Here is a 25,561-nt window from a genome sequence, read left to right as displayed (position 1 = left end):
CATCTTTTTGTCTCATTCTAACTACAGTTAAATCTCCAGTTAAATTTCATGAAGAGTAGCTCAAAATTTTGTCACCGCTCACCCACACAACCCATTGCAACTAGTGTTAACACCCATACTCACCTGTTCTTCAGTCAATTTTTAGGGGTTATTTCATCAAACCATATTTCCTTGGCTTTGTTTACTGCCTTTTTTTTTAAAACCATTATGGGTTTTGTTTTGTTTTTTTTTTTTTTCCTCAATAGTACTTCTTTCTCACCCTCCCATTTAAGAGTTTAATGTTTGCTCCTCAAGGAGCTTTCCTTAATCCTCTTCCTTTTATGGATACTCTTGATACACTGGTAGGTGTGAATGTCACCGTTCTTTGGTCAAATACTTTTAAGCATTTGATACAAGTTACGATCCCTCCAAAAGAAGACAACAGAAAATTTTGCCTACATTTTTGGGTCCAGACCCCAGCACTTCTTCCATGACAGTGTTGATTTACGTTCGGAAGTTCAGCTATCAGAGTGTGTTTTCACTTCTCAAATCCAGTGGACACCTACCGGTTTTTCTTAGTGGACCTCTCTATAGTAATTATATTGACAATTGACAATCTCATAAATTTCTATTCACTTGATTCTTTAAAAAGATGCAGATAGGTTTTAAAATTTCCAGTGGCCCCCATGCTCACCAGTATAATACAAACTTCTAAGCATAACCAAGAAGACTCTTCATAATCTTCTATTCAAAGTTGTTGGGTTTTAACCATATAAAAAAAATTGAAAACACATGTTTTCAAGCCTTTGTTTGCTATCCATTCTCCATAGATACCCTTCCCACCAATGTGGACTCCACTCCTAGTTCTCCTCCTAAACCCAAATACCACCACCTCTATGAAGTCTTCCTTAACCCACTTCCAGGTAGTTTGATGTACCTACTCAAGGAACTCTTTAATTGCAGAAATACTACAGAATAAAATGAAGCAAAGCCAGGTCTACATTCCTATTCTACAACTTTCTCAGCAATTCGATCTGTACATAGTAGATACTATCTACTATGTATGATTATAAATACCAAGGAAGATACATATAAAAAATTTGCCAATGCCTACCACACAGTAAATGCTCAACAAACTGGCTTTCATTGTTTTATATGCCCATCTCCTCCAATAGATGGCAGAAAAGATTAATCTTCCATCTCAGAGTTCCTGGCTTATAGCAGGTGCCATGTTCACATTAAAGAATGGTGATAAAGACATAAGAAAAGCCACATTTCTAAAGCCATTCAAGAAATAAAGAGATACAAACTGGAAGTTTCTTCATCATCTATTTATTACATGTATGAATATTAACATCTCATGGTATCCATCTAATTCAGTCAAAACCAACAAAGGAAAAAGGTTAACCATGTTTCAAATGAACATTCTTACAGATTCCCCTGTAACTTAAAATAGAAATATGTTCATCTGCATTAAATCGTTTGACATACTTGAAAATGTCATTTTTTAAAAAAATCACCTTTAGTACTTAAATATATTTGTTAATCGTTTGATGGCATCAGTGTCCAAGTTCAATAAAAGTTGCTTCATTAGATACTTTTCAAAAATGGACATCTGGATGGCTCTCTACAGCTAGAGAGATATATATGCAAAGTCCTATTTCGTTTTTAAAATTTTTTCAAATCTGGCTTTTCTATTTGAGAAAAGTCCTGCAGTGCTCTCTCAGACCCCTCTTTTGAAGGATAAAACTAACCAGAATTTACTTTAATCATGGGAAGGTACTAGAAAAAAAAAATCTTACGTTGAGGTTGCTGTTGAATTCCATTTTCACCCAATAAAAAGTACAGAAACACTGTCTTTATTTGATGGTGTGCATAAATATTACACTCCATGGATAGCAAAAATATTTTTTATTTATAATTTACAGTTTCACAAGTGAAAATCGTACATTTTTACACATACAATTTCATTTTGTTAAATTTGCACACATCTACAGAACTTTCACACAAGAAGCACCTGAAACTGTGCAGGCAGTAGGAAATGCAAATACTAAAATGTATTTATTAACCAAATGATAGCTGAAGGCCCTGCCTCAGCTAGACAATTTATATAGATATATGTCTATATATACATAAAAAATTCTTCACCTTCTATATCCAACAGCAGCTTTTTTTAAAAAGAAAAACATACCTTTCTCATTTTATTTAAACTGACTCGACTGTATCATTTTCTGTTTTAATTTCAGTGGGTGCTGCTATGCTTTCCTCTGTACAAGCTGGTGGGGTATCAATTCGTTCTTCCTTAACTTTGGGACTTTCACAGGGTTCCTGCAATTCGTTTTTGACAATGTTCAACATAATGTTCAAAGGGTTTTCAACTGGTGTCTTGCTGGGAGATGGTGTACAATCAAATGAAGATGTCTACAAAATGAAAAGCTCTATAAGTTCTGATTAAAATTCAAAATATCACATTAAATGACTAGTTTTTTAAGACCCTTGTATGGGCAAAGAAACATATATCAAATCCAATTGAAATACCTGCTTCCCCATAAGACACGCCATGAAAGCAGCCAAATAAAAGGTATACATACTGAGCATTTAATACGTACTCAGCAATGATCTATGCCAAGAAAAGCAGTAACCAATTTAAGGCCAAAACAATTTGATTAGACATACCTCTACAATTAACCCCACAAACACGGTAACCCCTACATATACTCTGGAATTGTTATGACTATCCTAATTTCAAATACTCTGACCTCATAAACCATCAAAATGTCCTAGAAAGTCTCTTTCAATGACCTAAATAAATCTTCCAACTGCCTCCTGAACTGTTTGGTTTAAAGAAATGGGGTTACTCTCAAACATGAAAATGTGAACTTCTAAGGTCAACAGACATTTCTTTCAGATTTCACTTGTGATCATTTAAAAATTATTCCTATGTTATATAGCTAAAAAAAAGTGGGAGGGCAGTTAAGAGCTATCCATAACTCTAGAAACCTGTTCCCATCATGATCCTTATCTTCAGTTTCTCTCACATTTCACTAGGCCTACTGCTCTAGAATGCAAGGAATACAGAAATTTCAAAATTTAAATCAGATCCTATCAATCTAGCACCAATGTTTGGTGAACAACCTAAATGATACATCAAAACAGCTCAATACATCAATAAGGTTAAAATAACAATACTGCTCTGATGCAAAAATAACAAAATTTACTCATGTAAATGAAAACAAACCGTAACCAAAAAGAACTTACATTTTGATAATCTTCGTAACATGATGGATGATAAATCTGAAGCAAGAAGAGAAAAAAGTAGATATTCACATGTATATTCATTTCTAAGGGACTATTCTGATATGATTAATTTACACCAGAAAATAGCTACCTTTGAAAAGGTAACAAAAACAACTGTTACAAATGTGAATTAAAAAAATTCCATCCCAGTTTCTCCTTTAACTTGCTTTATATGCTTAAACAGGTAACATGATATACTCTGAAGACAGTAACAGTTCTTTATAATGAAATACAAATTCAAAATTAAAGTAGTGTGGTTAGGCAGAAAGAAGACTGACTAGATTTAGAAGACCCAGTCTGGGTTTATCATTAACTAGTTACGCAACCTCTTATATAAAATTAAGTATAGAACCAGTTGATGGCAAGATACCTTCCAACTCAAACACTTAAACTAAAGACAAACAACTTGCCTATAAAAATCAAAAAACAAACACTTTTCATTCAAAGTGGCAAGTTACCCCCTAAAAAATAATCTTAACACTTACAAAGAACTGAAAATTACCTTTCCATCTACTCTAATAGCATTCTTTAAATGCCATTCCTCCTCTTCTTCATCCCAGTATTGTTCAAATTGTTCTTGACAGATTTCACAACTCTAAAACAGAATCATAAAATGAAACTTACAGAACACATTCAATCACATGAGGCAAAAATATATAAACACTTTATTAAGTAGAAGAAGGAATTAAAGAGTTATCTGGAGTTCAATATATAGTACAGATTCAAAATAAGTTTTAAGGATCCTGCATTCTTCCATGCAAAAAGAGTTAACATTTCACTGTTGCTGATCACTGATAAGGAAGCTGGGGCACTACCAGAGGTAGAAAATTTAATACTCTTCTCTTACCTCAACTGCTCCAGCTGGTCCAGCAGGTACACTTTGGAACTCCTTTTCTTTAGCAGCCTCCTGAGTTTTGAGCACTACTTCTTCATGCACCTTTTCAAAAAACTGGCTCTTTGCACGTTCTTCTAAATCAGCTATTTCCTCAAATTCTATCCAGTCCTTAAAGGAGTTGATTTAAAATGAGTATTTTCATTTGTTTCTAAACTTTTACTGCTTATCTTCAATATAATACACTGAAAAATGATACATTTGTCTACAAAACACTTCAATATTTTTAAATTATACCTTCTCTGTGAACCCCCATAACAGCCAACATAAAGCAACTATTGAACAATTAAGATTCTAATGTTCATTTTCCATTACCTCTAGAATTACAACTATTGATTTTAACAAGATAAATTTACCATGCAATTTTTTACCAAAAAAAAAAGTCATAGAAAAATTAGAATTTTAGAATTGTAAGAAACATGTCCTACTCTTATCTCAACAAAAACCAAATACATACTCTTCAAAATTATTTAAAAATACTTTTTATATTCTAGGGGTCAAATTCTATTCAGAAAACTCATGAGATAGCTCCTAGCAATTTATTTATTAAAAGTTATTTTTATTAAAATATAATGTATTATTGGCCCCAGGGGTACAGGTCTGTGAATCATCAGGCTTACACATTTCACAGCACTCACCATAACACATACCCTCCCCAATGTCCATAACCCAACCACCCTACTCCTACCCCTCCACCCCTCAACAACCCTGTTTGTTTTGTGAGATTAAGAGTCTCTTATGGTTTGTCTTCGTCCCAATCCCATCTGGTTTCATTTTTCCTTTCCCTACCCCCAAAACCCCCACCCTGTCTCTTAAATTCCAGCAATTTTTAAACCAATACACTTGATATGATTTAAAGGTTAAAACACGGTTTGGAGGATATATTGATTACTTACGGTTAAACTGTAGTACCAACGCCTATGAGTGACTTTTCTGCTAACATCTTTTTCCGTTCTATTTTGCCGATAATGCCAGTCCAAGTGATCTGCGTATACGTCTGTCTGTGATGTTGTAAACCTCATTCCACAGGAGTAACACTGAATACCAGTGTACAGTCGATTTATAACACTATCATAACGTCTATTTTTAAAAATACAGAAATCATCTTTAGTTTTGATAACATGGCTAAATGGCCTTTCAAAAAAAAGGCACTTAAAAATATTTCAGTTTTCCGTATTTTAATAATGGTGAAGCCATTATTATGTGACAAAATAATGTTTCAGCCAAAAGCCTGCTGAAACAATACCCAAAAATCAGTATTATTCTCTAACAATGTGTCAATAACCCTTTTTAAAATAACTTTGGTGAATTTTAGAACATGGGCCATGGTCTATCCTCTTATTGATAGGCCTGGTGCAGTTTTTTTTCCTTTCCAACTAAAAATGGAATGATCATCTGCAAACTGCCCTACCCTTCATCTAAAGAAAGGTGAAAGTGGTACAGAAGAAATAATAATAGTATAGATTACTAAAAAGAAAAATTAGACTAATGGGAAACTGAGGTTAGCATCAATTCTTAAAATTCTGGGCTCCCTATTCGGAAAGCAATAGGCACATAAACCAACAAACTGAACAAATATGGCAGTTATTAACTGTTAATACTAAATAATGATTTAATAAAAAATGGTTTTATAACTATATGGGAAGAGTTGGTAGGACAGTAAAAGAACTAGCTCAATCTTCATTTTCAAGAAGTGAAGAGATTGCCTAAATGTGATAAATCAAGAAATGTGACAAATCAGAAAAACAGGAAATCTTTTAAGAAATAGAGAAATAAATGAAAGGAACCATAACTAAGAATTAAAAATGGTTAAAAAATGATTCTAGGTGAATATTAGTACCAGAAGAAAAGGATGCCATCTTTTACTATAAGCCTTTATTATAAGCCTTTCATTATGAAACTTTATGTGAATTACTTTGAAAAAAATTTATTATAAAAGGTAATACCATTAGGTGCCTATATTTTTGTAAGTACCCATAAGGATATAATGAGTCCATAAAGCACCTTTAAGGTTTTTTATATGAGCGATACAAGCAATAGAATATTAGGAAAAAATATGCACCAAATGTTAAATGAGTGGTGATATGTGAGAAATGTAGGTTAATTTTATTGTCTCGATTTTATTTATTTGAATTTTCTAATTTTTCTTTTTTTTTTTCCCCCAAGTAGGCTCCATGCCAAAGTGGGGCTTGAACTCATGTCCCAGAGATGAAGAGTTAACATACTCTACGGACTCGGAATTTTCTAATGTTCTACGATGAACATGCATTACTTATGAAATGAAAATAGATTTTTAAAAAACTCTTAAATACCAGACTATAAAAATCTCATTTTCGTATCTTCAAAGGCATAAGAATATCAAATACAGAAAAATGATTAAGAGAAATGAAGATATAAAACAAAGATGAGATTATCAACAGGTAATATTTTAACTCCCCATATTCACTATACCAACACAGATAGTAAAAAATAGTAATTCAGAGACAGCCTTTTGGCCTAAATACTTGTGCAGCAGACATATTTTTAAATAATTTAAAAACTTAAAAGCTTCCTGAAGTTTATGTTACATTTATTTCACTAATTTAAAAATAAGAAAAACATGCTTCCTAAATTTTATAAACAGTAAGAGGGGTAAAACGAATAGCACTAATAATAAGATCCAATGTTTAAAGTCAATGTCCTTTTTATCTTGGAAAATTAGAAAGAAAATTAGATTACATACTGTTTCAATTCTTCAATTGTAAAATTGGTAAGATCTGGAACATTTTGATCTTCATTTTGATCTTCCTCCTCTTCAGGGGGAGGCTGAGTAGCAACTTCATTTACTTCTTCAATTGAAACAAAACAAAACAAAACAAATTTCTCAATACCATTCTTTAAGCATTCTTCTTCTCTTTTTGTTTTTTAAATAATTCAACATCTTTATTCATTACAAAATGACCACCTGAAAAGTCGAGTTACCATCTAGCACACATTTCACTATCCCCTATCCCCTTCCCTTCTGGTATCCACCAATCTGTTCTTTATGTCTATAAATTTACCATTGTTGTTTTGCTTGTTCACTTGTTTTGTTCAGATTCCACATATCTAAGCATTCTTATCATAGGGCAACACTACTGTGTTATAAACCTAGAGAATCCCATCTTATCTATTCATTGTATTTACTGGCCAAGGAAACGAATATAATTCTTTATTTTGATAAATGAAATTAGGCTTGTTTACTTAGAAGTCAATTTTTATGAAATTTTATTTCATCAACATTCAAATTATTTTAAAAAGCTAAGTGAGAATAGTGAAGAATTTGCATGATATTTGCAGGAATGTTAATTGAAACAATGCACTATAAAGGTATTAGTGCCATCTTAGAAAATTTTTGAAGAATCTCATTATAAGTCAGTTATATTTGATTTTCAGAAAAAATAAAGTCAGTTATTTTAAGAACTTTTATCCTAACATATATTATACATACATCTTTGTAACTAATTGAAATTCTGTAGAGATGAAGTATAGAACCATACTTACGTGTTGTAGCTGAATCAGGCTGAGACAATTTGAGAATTCCTGTTTTTAGCAGTTTTGAAAATAATTCATTTACATCCACCTGACTGAGATGATTATCAGGATATGCCTTAGGAAGACCTCCTTTAAAAAAATAACACTCTTAATTGAAAGAATTTAAAGATGCATATTATACTGAGCATTTTTTAAAGTTTTCTTCAAGATGCCTTATCATCAACAAATTTAACAAAATCTTGTTAAGAATGAGTATAATTATCTCAGAAGATCATCAAATTTTTCATTTAGGTTAGCAAGTCATCATCTCTTAAAAATATATTCTAGGATAAATACTAAAAGCTAACACTGAAAATACTGGTACTTTAACTGTTTATAATAGAAATACTTTATATGTATTATTTTATTTTAAAGTTATTACCTACATTTGCCTAATTAAATCCAAATCCAAAGAAAAACAGAATACACAGAACAGAAAGCCTCATTCTCCCTTCTACGTAAAGCAGCACCACCTTTAGCTCCAACTTCCACCTTTCTAATTTTCTATTTCTCATCTTCTAACCATACTGGGAAAGACAGTTTTGTACAGATGAATAGACTGGTATCTCACAGCACAGGATTTCCAGGAGAGGGGGAAAAAAATAAAATACCCAAAGCCTAAGTTAAAGTATTCCTGCCCCCATCCTCCTCCCATGACTACCCAGGGTAACTAATGCAAGATGAACCATGTGACCCACAGGGTACCTGCCCCTCTGACCTTTGCTTAAGCACTGCACTTGCAGAGAAGCTCAGGCTACTGCTGAAAAGGTGTCAAGGTTATTAAAGCTTCAATAATTTGACTAAACATGACAAGGTAACAGCCTTCTCTTTAAAGCTCATTGGTGAAAAAACAATCTTACATATTTTGCTGAGCATTAATCTAATAACTACTATTCTTTAAATCAACTATAAACACAATATTTTAATGTATTTGTATGTGACTATTATGCGCCTCCTTATACCCCTAGAAAGAAAGTTCTAAACTACAAATTGCTCTTGATGGCAGAAAATTCAGGATGCATCCACAATACACATAATCCATGCCCTTAATCACTGCATACTCTATGCTTAGCACAGCCCCTCGTACAGAGGTAGGTTAATTAGAATCTGTTGAAATGAAATGTGTGACTATATGAATGAATAAATTAACCTCAACATTTATAATAGCATTTCACAAACTAGTTAAACATTTGTATTTCATTAGAAGTAGCTATTTATGTTTCAGAGTTGTAAGGAGCTATTCACAGGTCTGCAGACAGCCAAGTTTAGTGATCAAGGACATTAACTATAGAACCAGACACTGGGGATTCTACCTAGAAATTCTAGAAATTTCTAGTTGTGTGACATGACCAGGTTGCGTATTGTGCCTCAGTTTTCCAAAAGGGTAATAGTAACTGTTCTCGATGTTAATAGCATTAAATAAATTAATATTTGTATGGCAATGAGGTGTTTGGAATTAAATATAGTGCTTACTGTTAAAAAAAAAAAAAAAGGTCAATAGTGGGGCACCTGGATAGTTCAGTCGATTAAGCATCTGCCTTCAGCTCAGGTCATGATCTCAGGGTCCTGGGATCAAGCCCCATGTCGGGCTTCTATGCTGAGTTGTGGGGAGCCTGCTTGTACCTCTGCCCCTCTCCCCACTTGCTCGCTCCCTCAAATAAATAAATCCTGCTATAATGTCTGGCATATAGCAAATGAGCAGTATGTTTAAATGAATTAATGAACATGGGGTGCCTGATGGCTCGGTCGGTTGGGCTTCCAACTCTTGATTTCAGATCGGGTTATGATCTCAGGGTTGGGGCTCAGCGGGGAGTCTCCTTTAGATTATTTTCCTCTGCCCTTCCCCCTACTCTCTCTCAAATGAATAAATCTTTTTAAAAAAATGAATATATGAACATATAAGTATATTTACTAAGAGAGGGGTGTTTTTACTTTCATTTTAAAGAAGAAACCTTAAGAGAAGCTGAATATAGAACAATGAATACTTTTCATATCTTTTCTTTCTTTTAAAAAAATTTTTTAAAGATTTTATTTATTTGACAGACATCACAAGTAGGCAGAGAGACAGGAAGAGAGAGCGAGGGGGAAGCAGACTCCCGGCTGAGCAGAGAGCCCAATGCAGGGCTCCATCCCAGGACCCTGGTATCATGACCTGAGCCGAAGGCAGAGGCTTAACCCACTGACCCACCCAGGTAACCCTCCTATCTCTTTAAAAGCAACTTGAAGTAGGAAGGCATATCTAACATCTCACTCAATACCTCCAACCTGAAAGAAAAATATGTGCTTTCTTCTGTGACATGGCTATGCCCTGTATGTATACACATGCACACCAAGGTTATAAACACAAAAAGAAAATTTGCAGTTTTATTCTCCTATGAAAAGGGGAAAAAAAATTGCAGTTTTTTGCACACTATCTCATGCCACCAACGCCAACACAACAAATCCTCTACTCAAAAAGAAAAACTGAGGGGCGCCTGCTGGGTGGCTCAGTTGAGTTAAAGCCTCTGCCTTCAGCTCAGGTCATGATCCCAGGGTCCTGGGATGGAGCCCTGCTTCAGGCTCTCTGTTCAACAGGGAGCCTGCTTCCTCCTCTCTCTCTGCCTGCCTCTCTGCCTACTTGTGATCTCTGTCTGTCAAATAAATAGACGGAATCTTTAAAAAAAAAAAAAAGTGAGTTCTAAAGGAAAATATATTAATATAATAGAAGTTATAAAGTACTTTTCCATATACTACCTTATTTGAGTCTCTTAAAAAAAAAAAAAAATCCCAGGTAAATACTTTGTTGTCTTCTGTCTACAGAGGAAGCAAATGAATCACAGAGAGGATATTTGCTTATACCCTGCCCACCTATAAAGTAGTATGGCTTCTAACATCCTGGTCTTCTGATTTTAGATCCCAATTCCTTAATTCCCTTTTCATTATAGTGACAACAGAAAACATAAAAAAAATTAATCCTAATTGTCAATCCAGAAATTTTTTTTGAAAAAGCTTTCAAATTAACTGAATGAACTCTTGTGATGCCACAGTTTAAGAACTAAAGCATATGGGGCACCTGGATGGCTCAGTGGGTTAATCCTCTACCTTCCACTCAGGTCATGATCTCAGAGTCCTGGGATCGAGCCCCACATCAGGCACTCTGCTCAGCAGGGAGCCTGCTTCCCCCCTCTCTCTTTGCCTGTCTCTCTGCCTACTTGTGATCTCTATCAAATAAATAAAAATCTTAAAAAAAAAAAAAAAAAAAAAGAGAGAGAACTAAAGCATAAACTAAAGCTTGGCTAGGACTTCCCTAGTTACTTTAAAAGTTCTGGAAAACTCCCTCATTTCTTAAACTAAACAGTGCCACACTAGAGCATGTTTCCGAAAATGTCTGTTTTAATGATTCAGAAATAAAGCAAGTACCACTATATTTTGGTTGGGTAGTTCTCAGTACACTAAAACTTTGCAGTTGTTTTATAAATCACCATAATTTATATACTTCCTGTTATACTAAAACTAAAATTCACTTTTTTTTTTTTAAGATTTTTTATTTATTTATTTGACAGAGAGAGAGACAGAGAGCACAAGCAGGCAGAGAGGCAGGCAGAGGCAGAGAGAGAAGCAGGCTCCCCACTGAGCAAGGAGCCCGATGCAGGGCTCGATCCCAGGACCCTGAGATCATGACCTGAGCCTAAGGCAGCGGCTTAACCCACTGAGCCACCCAGGCGCCCCTAAAATTCACTTTTAAAAGCTCTCATATTCAATACTGTTATTATATCCACAGCAACACTGTTATGCCTCACCCCATAGTAACAAAAGAGCTTATTAGGGGACCTGACTAGGGAGCCATACTTTTTTCCTACTTTTTGTTTTGTTTTTAAATCAGCCCTAGGCCCAATATGGAGCCTGAACTCAAATCCTCAAGATCAAGAGTCACATGCTCTACCGACTGAGCCAGACAGGCGCCCCATTTCTACTTTTTTTAACACAGCATGTACAATTACTATTTAAGAGCGCATAAAGACATGAAAGAATCCACTTTATAATAAGGCAATGTCCCCAGTATTCACTTAGTGTTTACTGGATCATCACATACACATACGCACAGAACAAAAACTCAAAATATCAAATAAATGAGATTTCTGAGGTTTATCATTTATATCATTTTACCTCAACACAAATGTCACCCTCCTACCCTACTCCCTAAACTTCCCTTCTCTCTCTCTTATGGTCTACAAAATCCTGGCTAACCACCTCTAGCTTTAAACAGGATCAGTGTGAATAAACATCAACAATGTAAACTCAGAAAGAAAACAAAAAACTTCCAGCCAGATTAAATTTCTTTAAACTGCATATGCCCTCCCAAAATCATTATTTCCTAAAATCGATAAAGTAGCTACTCAACAAAACAATGTATGTTTGAAAAAACACAAAGTTCAGAAAGTACATACCTGAAGGATTCTGAACAAATGCTCCAGGATTTTGTGGATGAACTGGCAAAAACTGTTGTCCTTGCCCAAATGCTACTGGCTGAGCAACACCAGTAAGAACCTTTAAGAAAAACCTTGGTTTTAAGAACATCCTTTCTATATTTTAACTAAAACTTTTAACAATCTAAACATATATACTCAAAATATAATAAGGCCTGTTTTCTATAATAAAAGTTTACAAGTATAACTTGACTGGGTCACTTCATTTCTAGATTTTCTACAAAAAAGTAAAATACCTTCCCTTACCTGTTTCACACCATTATAAAGAATGGAGACTGTGAAGCTTCCTAGAAAGTTTAAGATACTATGCAAATATAAGGTAGCCAGCAAGCTGTGTGACCTTACACAAACCACTTTACTAGTGCTTTCCCTTATTTTACAAATAGAAATGATATTCAGAGATGCGACCTGTACACATAATCATAACAGCTAGTTAACAGCAAAGCTGAGACCAGAACTCCTAACCTGACTCCTTCCCACAGATATCAAACCCTGCTTGAATTATCAATCTATAAATTCTTTTCTGATCATCCTGCTTGGTTGCCATACTTTGCATCGCAAAGCAGATTGTAAAAGACAACTACTGTACAGACATACAAATATTGTATTTGTTGTCCAGAGTGAAGTAGGACTTCTATATGTTGCTATGTAAACAAATATCCAAAAATATTAAAAACAGTTCATATCTGCATATAACATCATTTTAGAATAACTGCAGCCGACTTACCTGTTGAGATGCCTGAATATTTCCCACTGTTATTGGAGCAGGTAAATTGCCAAAGTTTCCAAATTGGGAACTCTGAATATTCTTTTCATCGAAATAGTGTCCAGAAGCTCTGTTAAGGGGATTGGAGAAGCTCTGGTTTCCAGGGCCATGTGGTCCATTAAAATTTGGTCCTTGAGGTGAATCGAACATTTGTTCATGTCTTTGGAACTGTAGTCCTTGGGATGGGGCATTAAAAGCATTGCCAGGTGGATCATTATACGGACCAGTCTGACTGAAAGATACTGATTCAAGCCTCTGTGAAGGATGATTGTCAAATCGTGAGCTTTGAAGACCAAGAGGAATATCGAACCTTGATGCTTGCTGGTGTTGTGGACCATCAAATCTTTGAGGTACACCATCAAATCTTGGTTGAACCTGCTGTCCAGGTGGTCCATCAAATCTCTGTGGGCCTGGCTGACCAGTTCTTTCAAATCTAGGACCTGGCTGCCCATGTAATCCATCGTATCTTGGCAAGAGTGATGGCTGACCTGGCTGCCCATCAAACCTTAAAGCATGACAACCTTCAAATCTTGGACCACCTTGACCCAGAGGCCCTTCAATTCTCAGGCCACCTCCTGGCACAGAAGGACCCTCAAACCTCATTCCACCTCCCTGTTGGACTAACGGTCCTTCAAACCTGATCCCAACCCCTGGTTGACCATGTGGACCCTCAAACCTAAGGTTCCCACCAAGCTGATTATGTTGTCCTTCAAACCTCAAACCGGCTACTGACTGACCATGGGGGCCCTCAAACCTCATTCCAACTCCCTGCTGTAGCAAAGGGCCTTCAAATCTGATCCCACCTGCTGGCTGACCATGAGGTCCATCAAACCTCATTGCAGCCCCTGATGGACCATGACCACCTTCAAATCTAAGTCCACCGACAGGCTGACCTCGGGGATTATCAAATCTAAGTCCACCCACAGGCTGACCATGAGGTCCCTCAAACCTTAGACCACCCACCGGTTGACCCCGATGTCCCTCAAACCTGAGACCACCCACGGGCTGGCCCCCTGGTCCTTCAAATCGCAAACCACCTGCAGATCCCTCAAACCTCAGACCAGGAGAACCTTCAAACCGAAAACCACCTCCTCCTGCTTGACCAATCGGCCCCTCAAACCGCAGAGGTGTCCCTACTGGTCCTGGAGGACCTTCAAATCTCAAAGGACACCCCCCTCCTAGCTGACCTTGTGGTCCTTCAAATCTCAAAGGGCCACCTCCCCCCATTTGTCCTGGTGACCCATCAAACCGAAGAGAACCTGGTGTAGGAGGTCCATCAATTCTAGGGCTTAATTTATTAGGTCCTTCAAAAATCATCTTGGTTGGGCCATCTCTTGTTACTGATGGCCTACTAGGTCCATCAAATAATGGTCTATCTTCAGCTAAAGCTGTAAGTCGCTGATTTGTATCAAGGCCGGCAAATCTTGATGCTGGGCTATCTACAAATGGTTTATCTGAATCTTCATATCTAGGTCGCTTAAGTGGAAAACGATCATTGAATGGTGATCTCTGCTCTTCTCGTACACCTTTTAAAAAGGAAAAAAAAAAGTTATTTTTCCCAGAATCTGAATTTTTCATCAAAGTCTTCAATCTTCTACTTTCATGTAAATGTTTAGCCAGAACTATCCAAAACTATCTCACTTTATTATGGGGGAAGGAAAAGACAGCATAATCAAGCAGCAGGTAAAAGAATGCTCACTGGAGTCAGACACACCAGGGTTAAAAAAAAAATCCCCATTCTGTCAACTAATTATTTGACTTTGAGAGCAAGTTATTTAACCTCTCTGGTCTTGATCCCTATCTGTAAAATGGGATAATACATATTTAATTGGGTTGTGAAGATTAAATCAGATTACATATATAAGGAACCTAAGAAAATACCTAACACACAGGGTGGCCTAGTAAATATTAGCTCCCTTCCCTTTGAGGGGAAAAAATACAAAACAAAACAAAACAAAAAGGTAGTCTGAACAGTCACAAAAATCCATCCCCACTTAGCTTGTTCATTTTCCCTTCACTGCTGTGTGATTCAATAGGCATAATCTGATTTAACTTTTTCTACCTTTAGCAGAGACTTGCTCGTCATGTCTTCTCCGGCCCTCATGGGGTGAAAGATTCTCAGCATAAGTACGACTCCCAGATATAGGAGAAAGACGTCTTGCTCTTTCACTAAATTGTTCTTTTCTGTCAAACTGTGCTCCACTATTCCTACTTGCATGTTTACTTTTGGATGGCTCACATTCTATTCCAGACAACAAGGCATCAGTCAAAGGGTAGTCAAAAATATCAGGATCTAAGAGATCAAGTCTTGGAAATGAATGCTGAACCTGTGTCCTTTTCAGTTTTGCTTTATGTTCATAGTAGGTTAATTCAGCATCAGATAAGAGAGGTTTCTTTTTTAATCCACCTTTATTTTCTTCTGTAGGACTATCCCGTACACTGCATCTATGTTTACCTTCTTGATACTGAAATAGCTGTCGAATTTGATGCACAACAACAAGGAACTCATCCTGTGTAATTTCACCAGATGCTAAACGTTCACTCGTCTGTGTAGGGGTGATAAAAGGAAATCAAATATTTTAAATATAAAAAGTACTTACGAAAAGAAACTTAGACAAAAGAGAATAATGACTACATGTGATCATAGTAACTACCTTTTGAAGTAATTCTCTTTTGCTTGCAAGAGTTAACTCTTTAGGAATCTGAAGATTGGCATCTACACTTAATCGATGCTGCTGCTTTGGGGCCCGAGGTGACAAAATTCCTTTAGTGCTTGACCAGCTCTCCCTATGCCTTAGATGAGGAGATTTACTATGTTCATCACCCTGTTGTAAGCTGGAACCATAAAAGCAGTATGTTACACTTCATAAAAAATTTTTAAATTTCTCAAAACCATATTCCAAAGGATCTGGTTAAAATAAATATATTTATAACTATAAAAGTTAAACGATTAAGAGCACAAAATCTGAAGTCAGGAAAATCACATATGAATTCTAATTTTTGCATGTCCTAGATGTGCAGCTTTAGGTAGACTAGTTAACCTTTTTAAACTTCAGTTTCCTTATCTGTAAAACACGAATAATAATGGTATTTCACCCAGAGAGTTATTAATAGTAATAGAAAAAGTAAATAGAAAAAGTAAATAGAAAAAGTACTAACTATAGCATCCAATAAGTATCACCCAATTTTTAAATTAACACTGTATTTCAAAATGTACATTTTCCTTGATTAAAAATGTTAACATCCTACCTTTTATTTTCTTCCCAACCAGATTTCCATCTTTTGGTAGACTTGGAACTTTGCCAATTTTCCACATTCTCCTTTGGTTCAGTGCCCGACTTTGTAGAATGTTGATTGGCAGCTTCTTGTGGTCGTTCCTCTTCAGTCTTTTTTATTCTCCTTGGATCTCGAATATCTTGTTTATTACTTCTCTTGGCATTTCGCTCTTCCCTGGAAGGTAGCGTAAACTCTTCCATATGCGACTGCTTAACTCCTGATTGACGAATCTTACCAGCTTTGGGTGTCGAAGTTGGAGACATACTTCTCTGTCTTCGTTTGGGTGACCGCCTATCTCTTCTCTTCGGAGAATGTATAATTGGTGACCGAGACTTGGGTGATCTCGATCTTGATCGCTTTCTAGTACTTGATCTCCCTGGTTTTGTCCCTTGTTTTTCTGATTCTTCTGTTGTTGTATCCTGCTTTTGTACGATGCCATTGATGATTTTATTTCTACTTCCAACCAGTCTGTGTTCAGATGATTTCATGTGCTCATCTTTATCCTTTTTTTCTGTAGTTTTTCTCTTCTCTTTGACATCATCATCTTTGCTATCAGTCTTATCCTGAAGATGTTTTTTTAACCTCGGATCTCTCTTGCTCATATCAGACACCCTTGCACTTTCAGATTCTTGATTTTTCAAGTCTTTTGTGTGGGATAATTTGTTTTTCAAAGGTGATGGTGATTTAGATTTAGATTTAGATTTAGAATCTAATTGGTCAAGTTCTTTCTTGGTTATTTTTTCACCTGATTTACTTTTCTCTTGCTTGGATGAATTTAGTTTTTCAGAGGGTACAGTTTTGCTTGTCTTAATATCAGACTGGCTCAATGTGTTCATTAGGAATTCTTTCCTGTGACTCTGATCCTTTCCATGTGAAGAATGTTGACTCATCCTATTAAGACGGGGATCCCGATTAGTTCCTTTCAAATCCTGAATTTGTAAGGATGGACCTGGACGGCTTTTCTCAGGTTGCACAGGAACCTGATGGGGAGGTTTAACTGCCATAGGGGTAATTTGTGGAACATGTAATTTGGATGGTGCTGATCCAGGACCTAAGTTGGATGTCTCCTGCTGAACACTAAGAGATACTGCCTGAAATACAAAATAAATGTTCATGTTAATACATAAAACATGATGATTATTTGTCAGGAAATCAAAAACTAAAGAATGTAATGTTTATTCAATAAATCCATTCAATAATACATTTATGCTATATACTTCTTATGTTCATGTAGCGATTAAAATGAAAAGAAGAGAAAGTCCACGTACTTTTGGAGCTTCTTATTTCTTACTAGTCCTTTACTTTGGGGTTTTTATAGTATTTTCCTAATTATTCAGGATTCTGAGCCAGACTTCTACTAAGAAACTGCTAAATAAATCACTGTATCCCAAGTGCACAAGTGTCAAAGAGTCATTCCAGCTAAATTTCAGGTCATAAAATTTAGTTCCTCCTAATGTCAATGATAATGAACTTAGAAAATTTTGCCTTCCTCTACTTCCTGACTCTCAAATTCAAGTGTTAAGTACAAGTAACTTAGTAAAAGGTCATTCATGCATGGGAATATGTAATCTTCCTGCCCTCCTTACTTTTGTGACGGCTTTTCTTTTGTAGGCTTCTAAGAACCAGATTTCTACTCATGAAACCTAAGCTCAAAAACCATTAAAGACTATGTAAGAACATTCACAACAACCCACCTACCATCTTGGGACAGGTATTAAATTCATATATGTTAATAAAACTAAGGTGCTATCTTAAAAGATGGCAACTAATAGAAAAAATATTTGGAAGAAAATAGCGTAGTTTACATTCAAGTGACTTTTACAATAAGGAATTACAAATTTGGTCTAACATACCATAATTTGCAAAATTAAAGTGGGAAAAAGAACACACAACTAATAAAAATAACATGTTTATACAATTCAGACACAAAATACTAATTATTTCTCTTTATCAGAAGACAGGTTTAAAATATTTAAAATGGCAGTATCTTCTACTTACCAGTTGTGCCTTAGCTTGCTCTAGCTCAAGCTCCAGCTTTTTCTGCTGAAGTTCTAACAACTGTTTTTGTTTTGCCAGTAACTGCTGCCTTATTAGTTGTTCTTGGGTAAGATTCTTTTGTATATCAGGAACAATTGGAGGAGTGGAGATGCTAGGGGAACTGACCACTGTGCCAGGTGTTGAAGGCTCTTCAGGCTATAAGAAAAAACAGTGGGTTAAAAAAAATGTATTTCACAGCTAAAAAAGCAGCTAAGGGGAAACGAAAAATTATCAGCTTATCTCTTAAATACTATCCATAATCATAAATGGCCAATCATGTTTAAAAGCACACAGAAAATCTTTCAAAAATTTAAAAACCAAAGTAAGCATATTATGTGATACATAAACAAGGAGAATATATTTTTAAACGCACTGTGAACCTGAGTGGAAAAACATTTTAACTCTACTGACTCAGGACAGGGTAGTCTTGAGATTTCTTTCTAGCAAGCTATTTTTGATAAATCAAAATTCATATGAGAACTTACCGATTTATTTAAAAATTTAGGATTCACATGGATGCTAGATGTATTCACATTGGGGGGCAGAGGTTTAATGGGCCAAGCAGGATCTAACGAATTGACTCTGACATCCAGGGCATAAAGTTTCTTCAAAGGGAATATTTCATCCCATGTGGAACGTAATTTAAATAAACTTTTTCTAGTATTTTCATCCACCTAGAACAACAGAACAATTCTATGGCTTGTTAAGTTACTATAGAATGTTTTAAATATTAAGTATTAAAGCTACATAAATATCTGTTCTACTCAATATAGCAAACATTCTACTCATTCACAAATATATATAACAATAATAACTTATTAGAGGTGTATCTGGTTTGTAAACATAAAGAAATTTCTCCCTCAAAAAAAAATTAGGAAAATTAGTCGCTATCCCCTAGCCTGTATGAAACCAAACTAAGCAATTCTTTATGTTTCTAATAGTACAAAATGTTTCCAAATTTTAGGGACTGATACAGCATTCCTTACCTTACTCTTACTCTGAAGTGTGAAACAACTAGAAAATAGGCTTAAATTTTATTAAAACAAAACTAACTCACTAGCCAATTTCCTGCAATACAATTTGGTTGGCATCTATGAACAAGTTATTTGTGGTATGGAAGTCACCTTAAAAACTGAAATTCACAAAAATCTTACCCACTGATGAGTTTCAGTTTTATATAATTTATCTGCTCATGCTTGTGATGGGAATAATAACGATATTGAAAAACTAGCTATCAGAGAAACCTAGTACTTGGAAAAACTCAGAATTTTAACTTTAGGTTAAAGCCTTGACCGTATTCAAGTCTTTAGAGAATTATATTTACTATAAAGTCATTTTCATCAAATGCAGTGTCAAGGCCCTATTAAATTCAGTAAACGGTATTCTACCAAAAACCCAACTAAATTTGAACATAATGAAAATGAAACCAAGAGGCTGGTTTAGCCAGCTTCAGGTAAGCAGTACTTAGTCAAGGTCTATAATACACTATTAGTTAACAAGCTTAATAAAATTTGAAATACAGCTTTCCAAATTTCTTCTGCATATACTAACAGTATTTTTTCTAGGAACTTAGAAAAAAAAAATTACTCCAAGTAGCGGCTACACATTTTCTGTTCTTACAAACATGTAAAACCTCATAATAGTTCTTTCAAGATAATCCCAGTTCCCCAAGTCTGACAACTAAGAGTTCTCCAAACACAACAGGTGCAGCTACTAAAAGAACTACCAATTTTTTGTTAGGAAACCTATTTAAAACTGAATTGCTTATAAATGTCCTTTCACTCAATGTTAAAGATAAAGCCTTCCAGGAAGAGAATTGATGACTCCAGCAAATCCCTTGTCTTCCTCAACAAAATACTCTATTAACAAAACTATCAGATACAATGTTACCGAAGGAATCCGGCATCTCTAGGTATAGAAACTAACAAGCCTTTCTTCTAAACACTAAATGGGGGTTAAAAGTATTTCCAAAATAACCTAAAGCAATTAACTAGCCCACCATTCACACATACCTAGAACATTCACATAAAACATACTTGAACAAAGTAACAAGAGAAAACATCTCTAGGAAGAAAAAAAAAAAATCACAAAAGTTTCAGGCACCAATCAAAGGTTGAGACACACTGGAAAATTATGCTTTTCTTTTTCTGATAGGAATAGTCAACATCCTAACACCAGAAACCTAAACAATGAAATTTGAAGTACTCTTGACAGCTTCAGATCTTTTTGCCCACGTCCTAGTGATGGAACAGATCTTCAATCAAATGAACAAACGCAATTAAAAACAAAACAAATTCTAAAAGCAAACCCATCTATTCTTGAATGGACAATGTAAAACCCCTAGAATCTGCTTTAAAAATCTACATAAAACACTAACTTTAGAATGGTACTTGATAAAGATCCAAAAGAATAAAACATTTCACCACCCAAGAAAACCCAACGCAAAAACAAGTATTTATTTCATCAGGAACACATTTTTTTAAAAAATTCAAATGTTTCTAAATGCATATATACCTTTTCAAACACACAAATAAATGTTGCAACTAGATTTTTAGTAAAGGCAGTGAGATACTCTCTTCCAACGTTTTTCACGATAGAATCCATAAGGTACATAACAGGAAGCTTCTCTGAGGAAGGAGCCTGAAGTGATAAAAAGAAACTGAGAAGTTTAGTATAATGAATTGTCACCATACCATAGAATTACTTTTAAAAGTGAGGTTTCAAACCTACAATACAGAATTCCATTTTCATTGACCCTAAATACTTTTGAGTTAACCTTTATGAAACTTAAATCTTCAACCAAGTTCTCATCTCTTACAATGATCTTTAGTTGAGCATATAAAATAAGCTCAGAACTACAAGGAAAACTGTAACCTTTAATACATTTAACACTCAATGGAATGTCAGGTTCATATGGTAAAACAAAAACAAAAACAAAACCTGTGTTTTAAGTGACCACGGGGTAGTAGAAGTATTTTCTGTAACCCAAGTGTAAGTTTTTGTGACATTAACTTATTAATAGTGTGCACAGACTCAATGAAGTTTCCAGACTTCTGGCAGAAACCCTAATTTCCATAGGCATATTTTATATGTTAAAGTCTATCATACTTTTGTTACCTGTAAAATCATTAGGATTACTTCTCTATAATCCAATGAACAAAGAAATTAAGTACACTTCACATATGAAGTTAATGGCAAAAAACACTCTTGCACATGAACATGCAGGAAGGTGCAAGTTGTTACTGATACAAGAAAAACTGGATGGAGCAGCTGCTGAGTCATGTAAATCAGGTCGAACTTGACTCTGGAAACCAGGTTTTGTCCTGAAGATTTTCTTCACAGCATGGACTCTCCGTCGAAATATTTTTCCTCTGACATGCACAAACCAGGGTTTCTAAATTTGTGCAAAGCCAGTGTGGTGATGCTGATACAGGTAGCCCTTTCCAAAGCAAAGAAATGTTGCCCCAGTTCAACTGCAATGCCTACCCAGCACTGGCTTTTAGAACGTACAGCAAGTTTCCAGAAAGCATCAGCAGGTTCACAGACTTGAGGAGCATTAAGACACACCATATAAACTAAGTGTTAACTCCGACTCCATAGGAGCACCCATGATTTAAAAACAAAAACAAAAAAATCATCCCCATTTATCCATCCCATGTGTATTGGAATCTTAACCCTGAACAAAACTTACCCATAGCTACCTGTAGCTAGGGTAGGCTCACAGTTCTGCAGCACACAATGCCATTATTTCACAAAACCAATTGCCCATACAAGTGTGTGGAAGTGCTCTTGCTTCTGATAACACCTTTACAAAGTTGGCCAAGGAAACCCTCAAATAGCTCTGTATGAAAAATTTCTTACGGTCCTTTCTAATTAAAGGGTTCACAAGGCCACTGCATGTGGGTAAACTAGTAAATACCAACATGTCAAATGCTTTATTGCTGTGTCTTTTTCTTACCATGTTATGTTTTACACCATTTTAGTCATTGTTGTACTTATGAAGACAGGCTCTCTTTAAAACCACAATCTGTTCAGTAGGCTAATTTTTTATTGTACAAGTGAATCCTGTATGTAATATTTTTTCACTACTACTACCTCATGGAAGGAGTCAAATTAGGTGTGAATCCTTAAGTTTAGTAACGCTGAGACGCTAAGAGAATAAGGACACAAACATTCGCCTCCAGAAAACACAAAACCAAGCCAGTTTGCTACCAAATGACAGAAAATCCCACCCCTCACCCTCAACCCCAACCCTGATTATTTCCCCGGTGACTTTTACATCTTTTCCTCAACCTGGCTTTCCAAAAATAACCAGGAAACGTGTGCCAAAAAAAAATTTCAGCTTTTATCAGCAAATAGTCCATCTATTTTCACCACTCTGTGTAGCCATACACAAATACAAATTTTAATGTGGTCACTATAGTCAGCATTTAGTTTTCACTTCTCGAAGGTCTTCAGGATCCATTAAAAACCAGCAAGGAAACTGTTGAGTGACAACCTAAACTGCTAAATATTAGGCTCTGTGGATATTAGTAATCCCGAAAATACTAGGTAATTAGATTTTTTTAATCAATGTTATTAAAAAAAGAAGTGCAGTTTTTTTTTAAAAAGGCATTCAATGTCAAGTTAAGCCTTCAACAAGGCAGAAACTAAGTTTTCACGTCCAACATGTTTGTGGTATCAATAAAAAGGATGTTGAGTATGAGGAATGCTTCCTTTTTAAGTCTCATACTTTAAAAAAAACAACAATAGCTGTTTCACAGACATTCACAGGAAAAGGTGAATGAAGACTTGTATTTTAGCTGTCAGACTGAGCATGACAAACTTGTTGGGCCCTTAAAAACAAAACAAAAAACCTTTACTTTTTGTCCTCTTTAAATTAAGGAATGAAAGGACCACCTGAAACCGTGTATCTTGTGAACAGATTTACCCAAAAGAGTGGATGGAACCTAAAGAATGAACCCAAGTCACTTAAAGACTTTTGTTTAAAACACACAACCACGTAGATAAAAATAAGTTCTTGGAAACAGATTCTACACCTTACAAAGGTAAATAAAAAAGACAAGTACATATTTTATATGTTTTATTCACAAATTTTATAATACCAGTCACACATTTCAAAACCATTTATTAGAGTCAGACCACTCAGTTGTACACTAGACAGAAACCGCCTCTAAACAATATATTGGTGGTTGTTGTTAAAGTGGCCTTTTAAAAGGGGTTCACTCTGCTAAAAGGAGGCTCATCCTGTTAATTTCAATCACTAACAACTAGAAAAAACTAAACCGTAAGTACAAGCTTGAAAAATAACTTAGAACGTAATACTGGGAAGCTATTAAAACTCATTATGGTAACTAAGTTTAACAGTAACTTAAATGACATATCGCTCCCACATGAATCCACAGAAGAGGAGGACTACAGGGAAATAAAGGGTGGCAGAGGACCACTTCTGTCAAGGGGTGAAGAAAAGCACGTCTTCACTATCAGGGAAGGGAGGAAAAGAGAAAAGGAAGAGGAGGAGGGACTGAACTTTTCAAAAAAAACTACAAGTACGTGTTACCCACTGGGCCAGTTCTCCACCTACAGGTTGGATAAGATCTCCTCCCCCCACCCAAACCCCACCCTCACCCCCAATTTCCCGTATTTTGGGGCAAATTTGACCCTCCGATAGGAGAATACAATTTACATCTAGCCGCCCCCACCCCAAAACGGGGCTGACGGGTGTGAGCAGCTGCCTGGCTGGCAGGGAATGGATTCTCCTCTCTTCCCTTTCGCATCATGTGCTTTTCAGGCGCCATGTTGGGCTCCTAACAGGCGGCTGCTCCACTCGGGGCCAATTCCCTATTCCCACCCACCAACAGCTCGCTCCCAGGTCCCCCTTCACCTCCTTCCAACCCACAGAGCACAATTACCCAAAAGGGTACGGGGGGGGGGGCAGGGGGGAGGACTGGGAATAGGAGAACCACCACTCCCCACCCTCCCGGGGGTTAAAATGGTTTTAACTCTTACTTCCCCACACCACAAACTGCCTTTTAAGTCTCCCCCTCCCCAAAGGGCTCTATTCAAAGCGTGAGTGTCTGGATATACAATGCGGTGGCCTAAATAGGGAGTTGGTAAGCGGAAGTGGGACTCCACCCTTTATCCTCCCCACTCCCTCCCCCACAAGAGAGGCCCACGCTCGAAGCCTGGGCCAAAGACCGAGCCTGAGTTGGAGGTGGAGGGTTGGAGAGGAGGAACACTGTCCCCCTTTGGATGGAAGCGAGACCTGGGATGAGGCTGACACTAAAATCAGGGAGTATTAGAAGAATAGGAGGCTGCGGGGTGTATAAAAACCTTGGCGGTTTGGGCCTCGATGAGAGAGACGATCTCCTTGGCGAAGGGCAGGTTCTCCTCGGCTAGAATGGTCAGCATATTGATGTGCGGTTTGCTATTGAAGGTCAGGTCTTCGAGTGATGATTGATAATCCCGACAGGCGTCCTCCCGGGCCCCCGCAGTACCGGCCTCGGCCGGCGTCTGCTCTGACATTGCGCCGCGGCCCCCCTCCGAGGTCCGCCGCAGCTGAAGCTGAAGCCGCTCTCGACACCCCGCCTCCCTTCCGACTCCTCTTCCTCTCCCCGGGTCTCTCGCGGCTCCGGCTTCACCACATGCTGACCGCGGAGGGGGGTTGGGGGACGACACAGGGGGAACCTCGGGTATGAAACGCCGCCGTCTCAAGGGTGATCTCCGTCCACTTCCAGCCGCCACAGACGCTTCTTTCTCCACAGACACAAAATGGCGGCGGTAGTGGCGGCTCCAGCTCCGAAAATGTCTGTGTTCCCAACCGCTGCGTCGTGCGAAATGAGCAAGGGGAGGGGAAATGTGCGGTAAAAGGGCGGGGCCGTTGAAAAAGCCAGGCGTGATTGGCTCGGCCAGCAACGTCACAAGCCCCGCCTTCGGTCCTTCCGCAGGACGTCCTGGCACCGCCTTCTCCTACGGGCCCTACCCGGGCTTTCGCAACACCTCCTGTTCAGAGGTGCGGTAAAAAAGACGGCCCCTCTCATTGGCCGATTCATAAGAGACTGTTCGGTCATTTGTTACCATAACAACCCATTCAGGGAGGCCAATAGGCTTGGGGGAGGCTGTTCCCGTGGCCCAACCCAACCAGTTTAAGGGGAAAGCTCAGCCGTTCCCCCTTTTCGTCCCTCCCTCCGCAATCCTCTAGCCACTGAGCAATTCCGTCAATCGTCCTACCTCCCGCCTGCCCGGCATCCGCGGCCAAGTAGTGGGGGCCAAGGGGAACCAAGGTTTTCAGCCCGC

General features: G+C 37.0%; 1 protein-coding gene across 4 annotated transcripts; it reads right to left on the bottom strand.

Moving 5' to 3' along the window:
• Positions 1 to 1,290: 1,290 nt before the first annotated feature.
• Positions 1,291 to 25,089, bottom strand: PCF11 (PCF11 cleavage and polyadenylation factor subunit). 4 transcript variants are annotated; one of them, XM_080815806.1, is made up of 16 exons: positions 24,599 to 25,089; positions 20,780 to 20,905; positions 18,751 to 18,939; positions 18,227 to 18,421; positions 16,202 to 17,319; positions 15,607 to 15,787; positions 15,015 to 15,498; positions 12,914 to 14,478; positions 12,148 to 12,247; positions 7,691 to 7,810; positions 6,891 to 6,996; positions 5,065 to 5,248; positions 4,124 to 4,279; positions 3,779 to 3,871; positions 3,238 to 3,273; positions 1,291 to 2,400 (listed from the first exon to the last, which is right to left on the bottom strand). In XM_080815806.1, exons 1-16 carry the CDS (start codon positions 24,788 to 24,790, stop codon positions 2,185 to 2,187), a joined length of 5,061 nt encoding a protein of 1,686 aa, XP_080671932.1. In that variant the 5' UTR covers positions 24,791 to 25,089; the 3' UTR covers positions 1,291 to 2,184. The 4 variants fall into 4 exon arrangements, with proteins under 4 accessions (XP_080671932.1, XP_080671933.1, XP_080671934.1 ...); XM_080815807.1 differs by having other exon boundaries at positions 6,891 to 6,993; XM_080815808.1 differs by having other exon boundaries at positions 15,408 to 15,498.
• Positions 25,090 to 25,561: the final 472 nt, after the last annotated feature.

The sequence above is a fragment of the Martes martes genome (genome assembly GCF_963455335.1).
Source record: "Martes martes genome assembly, chromosome: 10".
Taxonomy (NCBI): domain Eukaryota; kingdom Metazoa; phylum Chordata; class Mammalia; order Carnivora; family Mustelidae; genus Martes; species Martes martes.
Note: the sequence above shows the minus strand (reverse complement) of the source record. Positions and strands in the feature narration are given on the sequence as shown.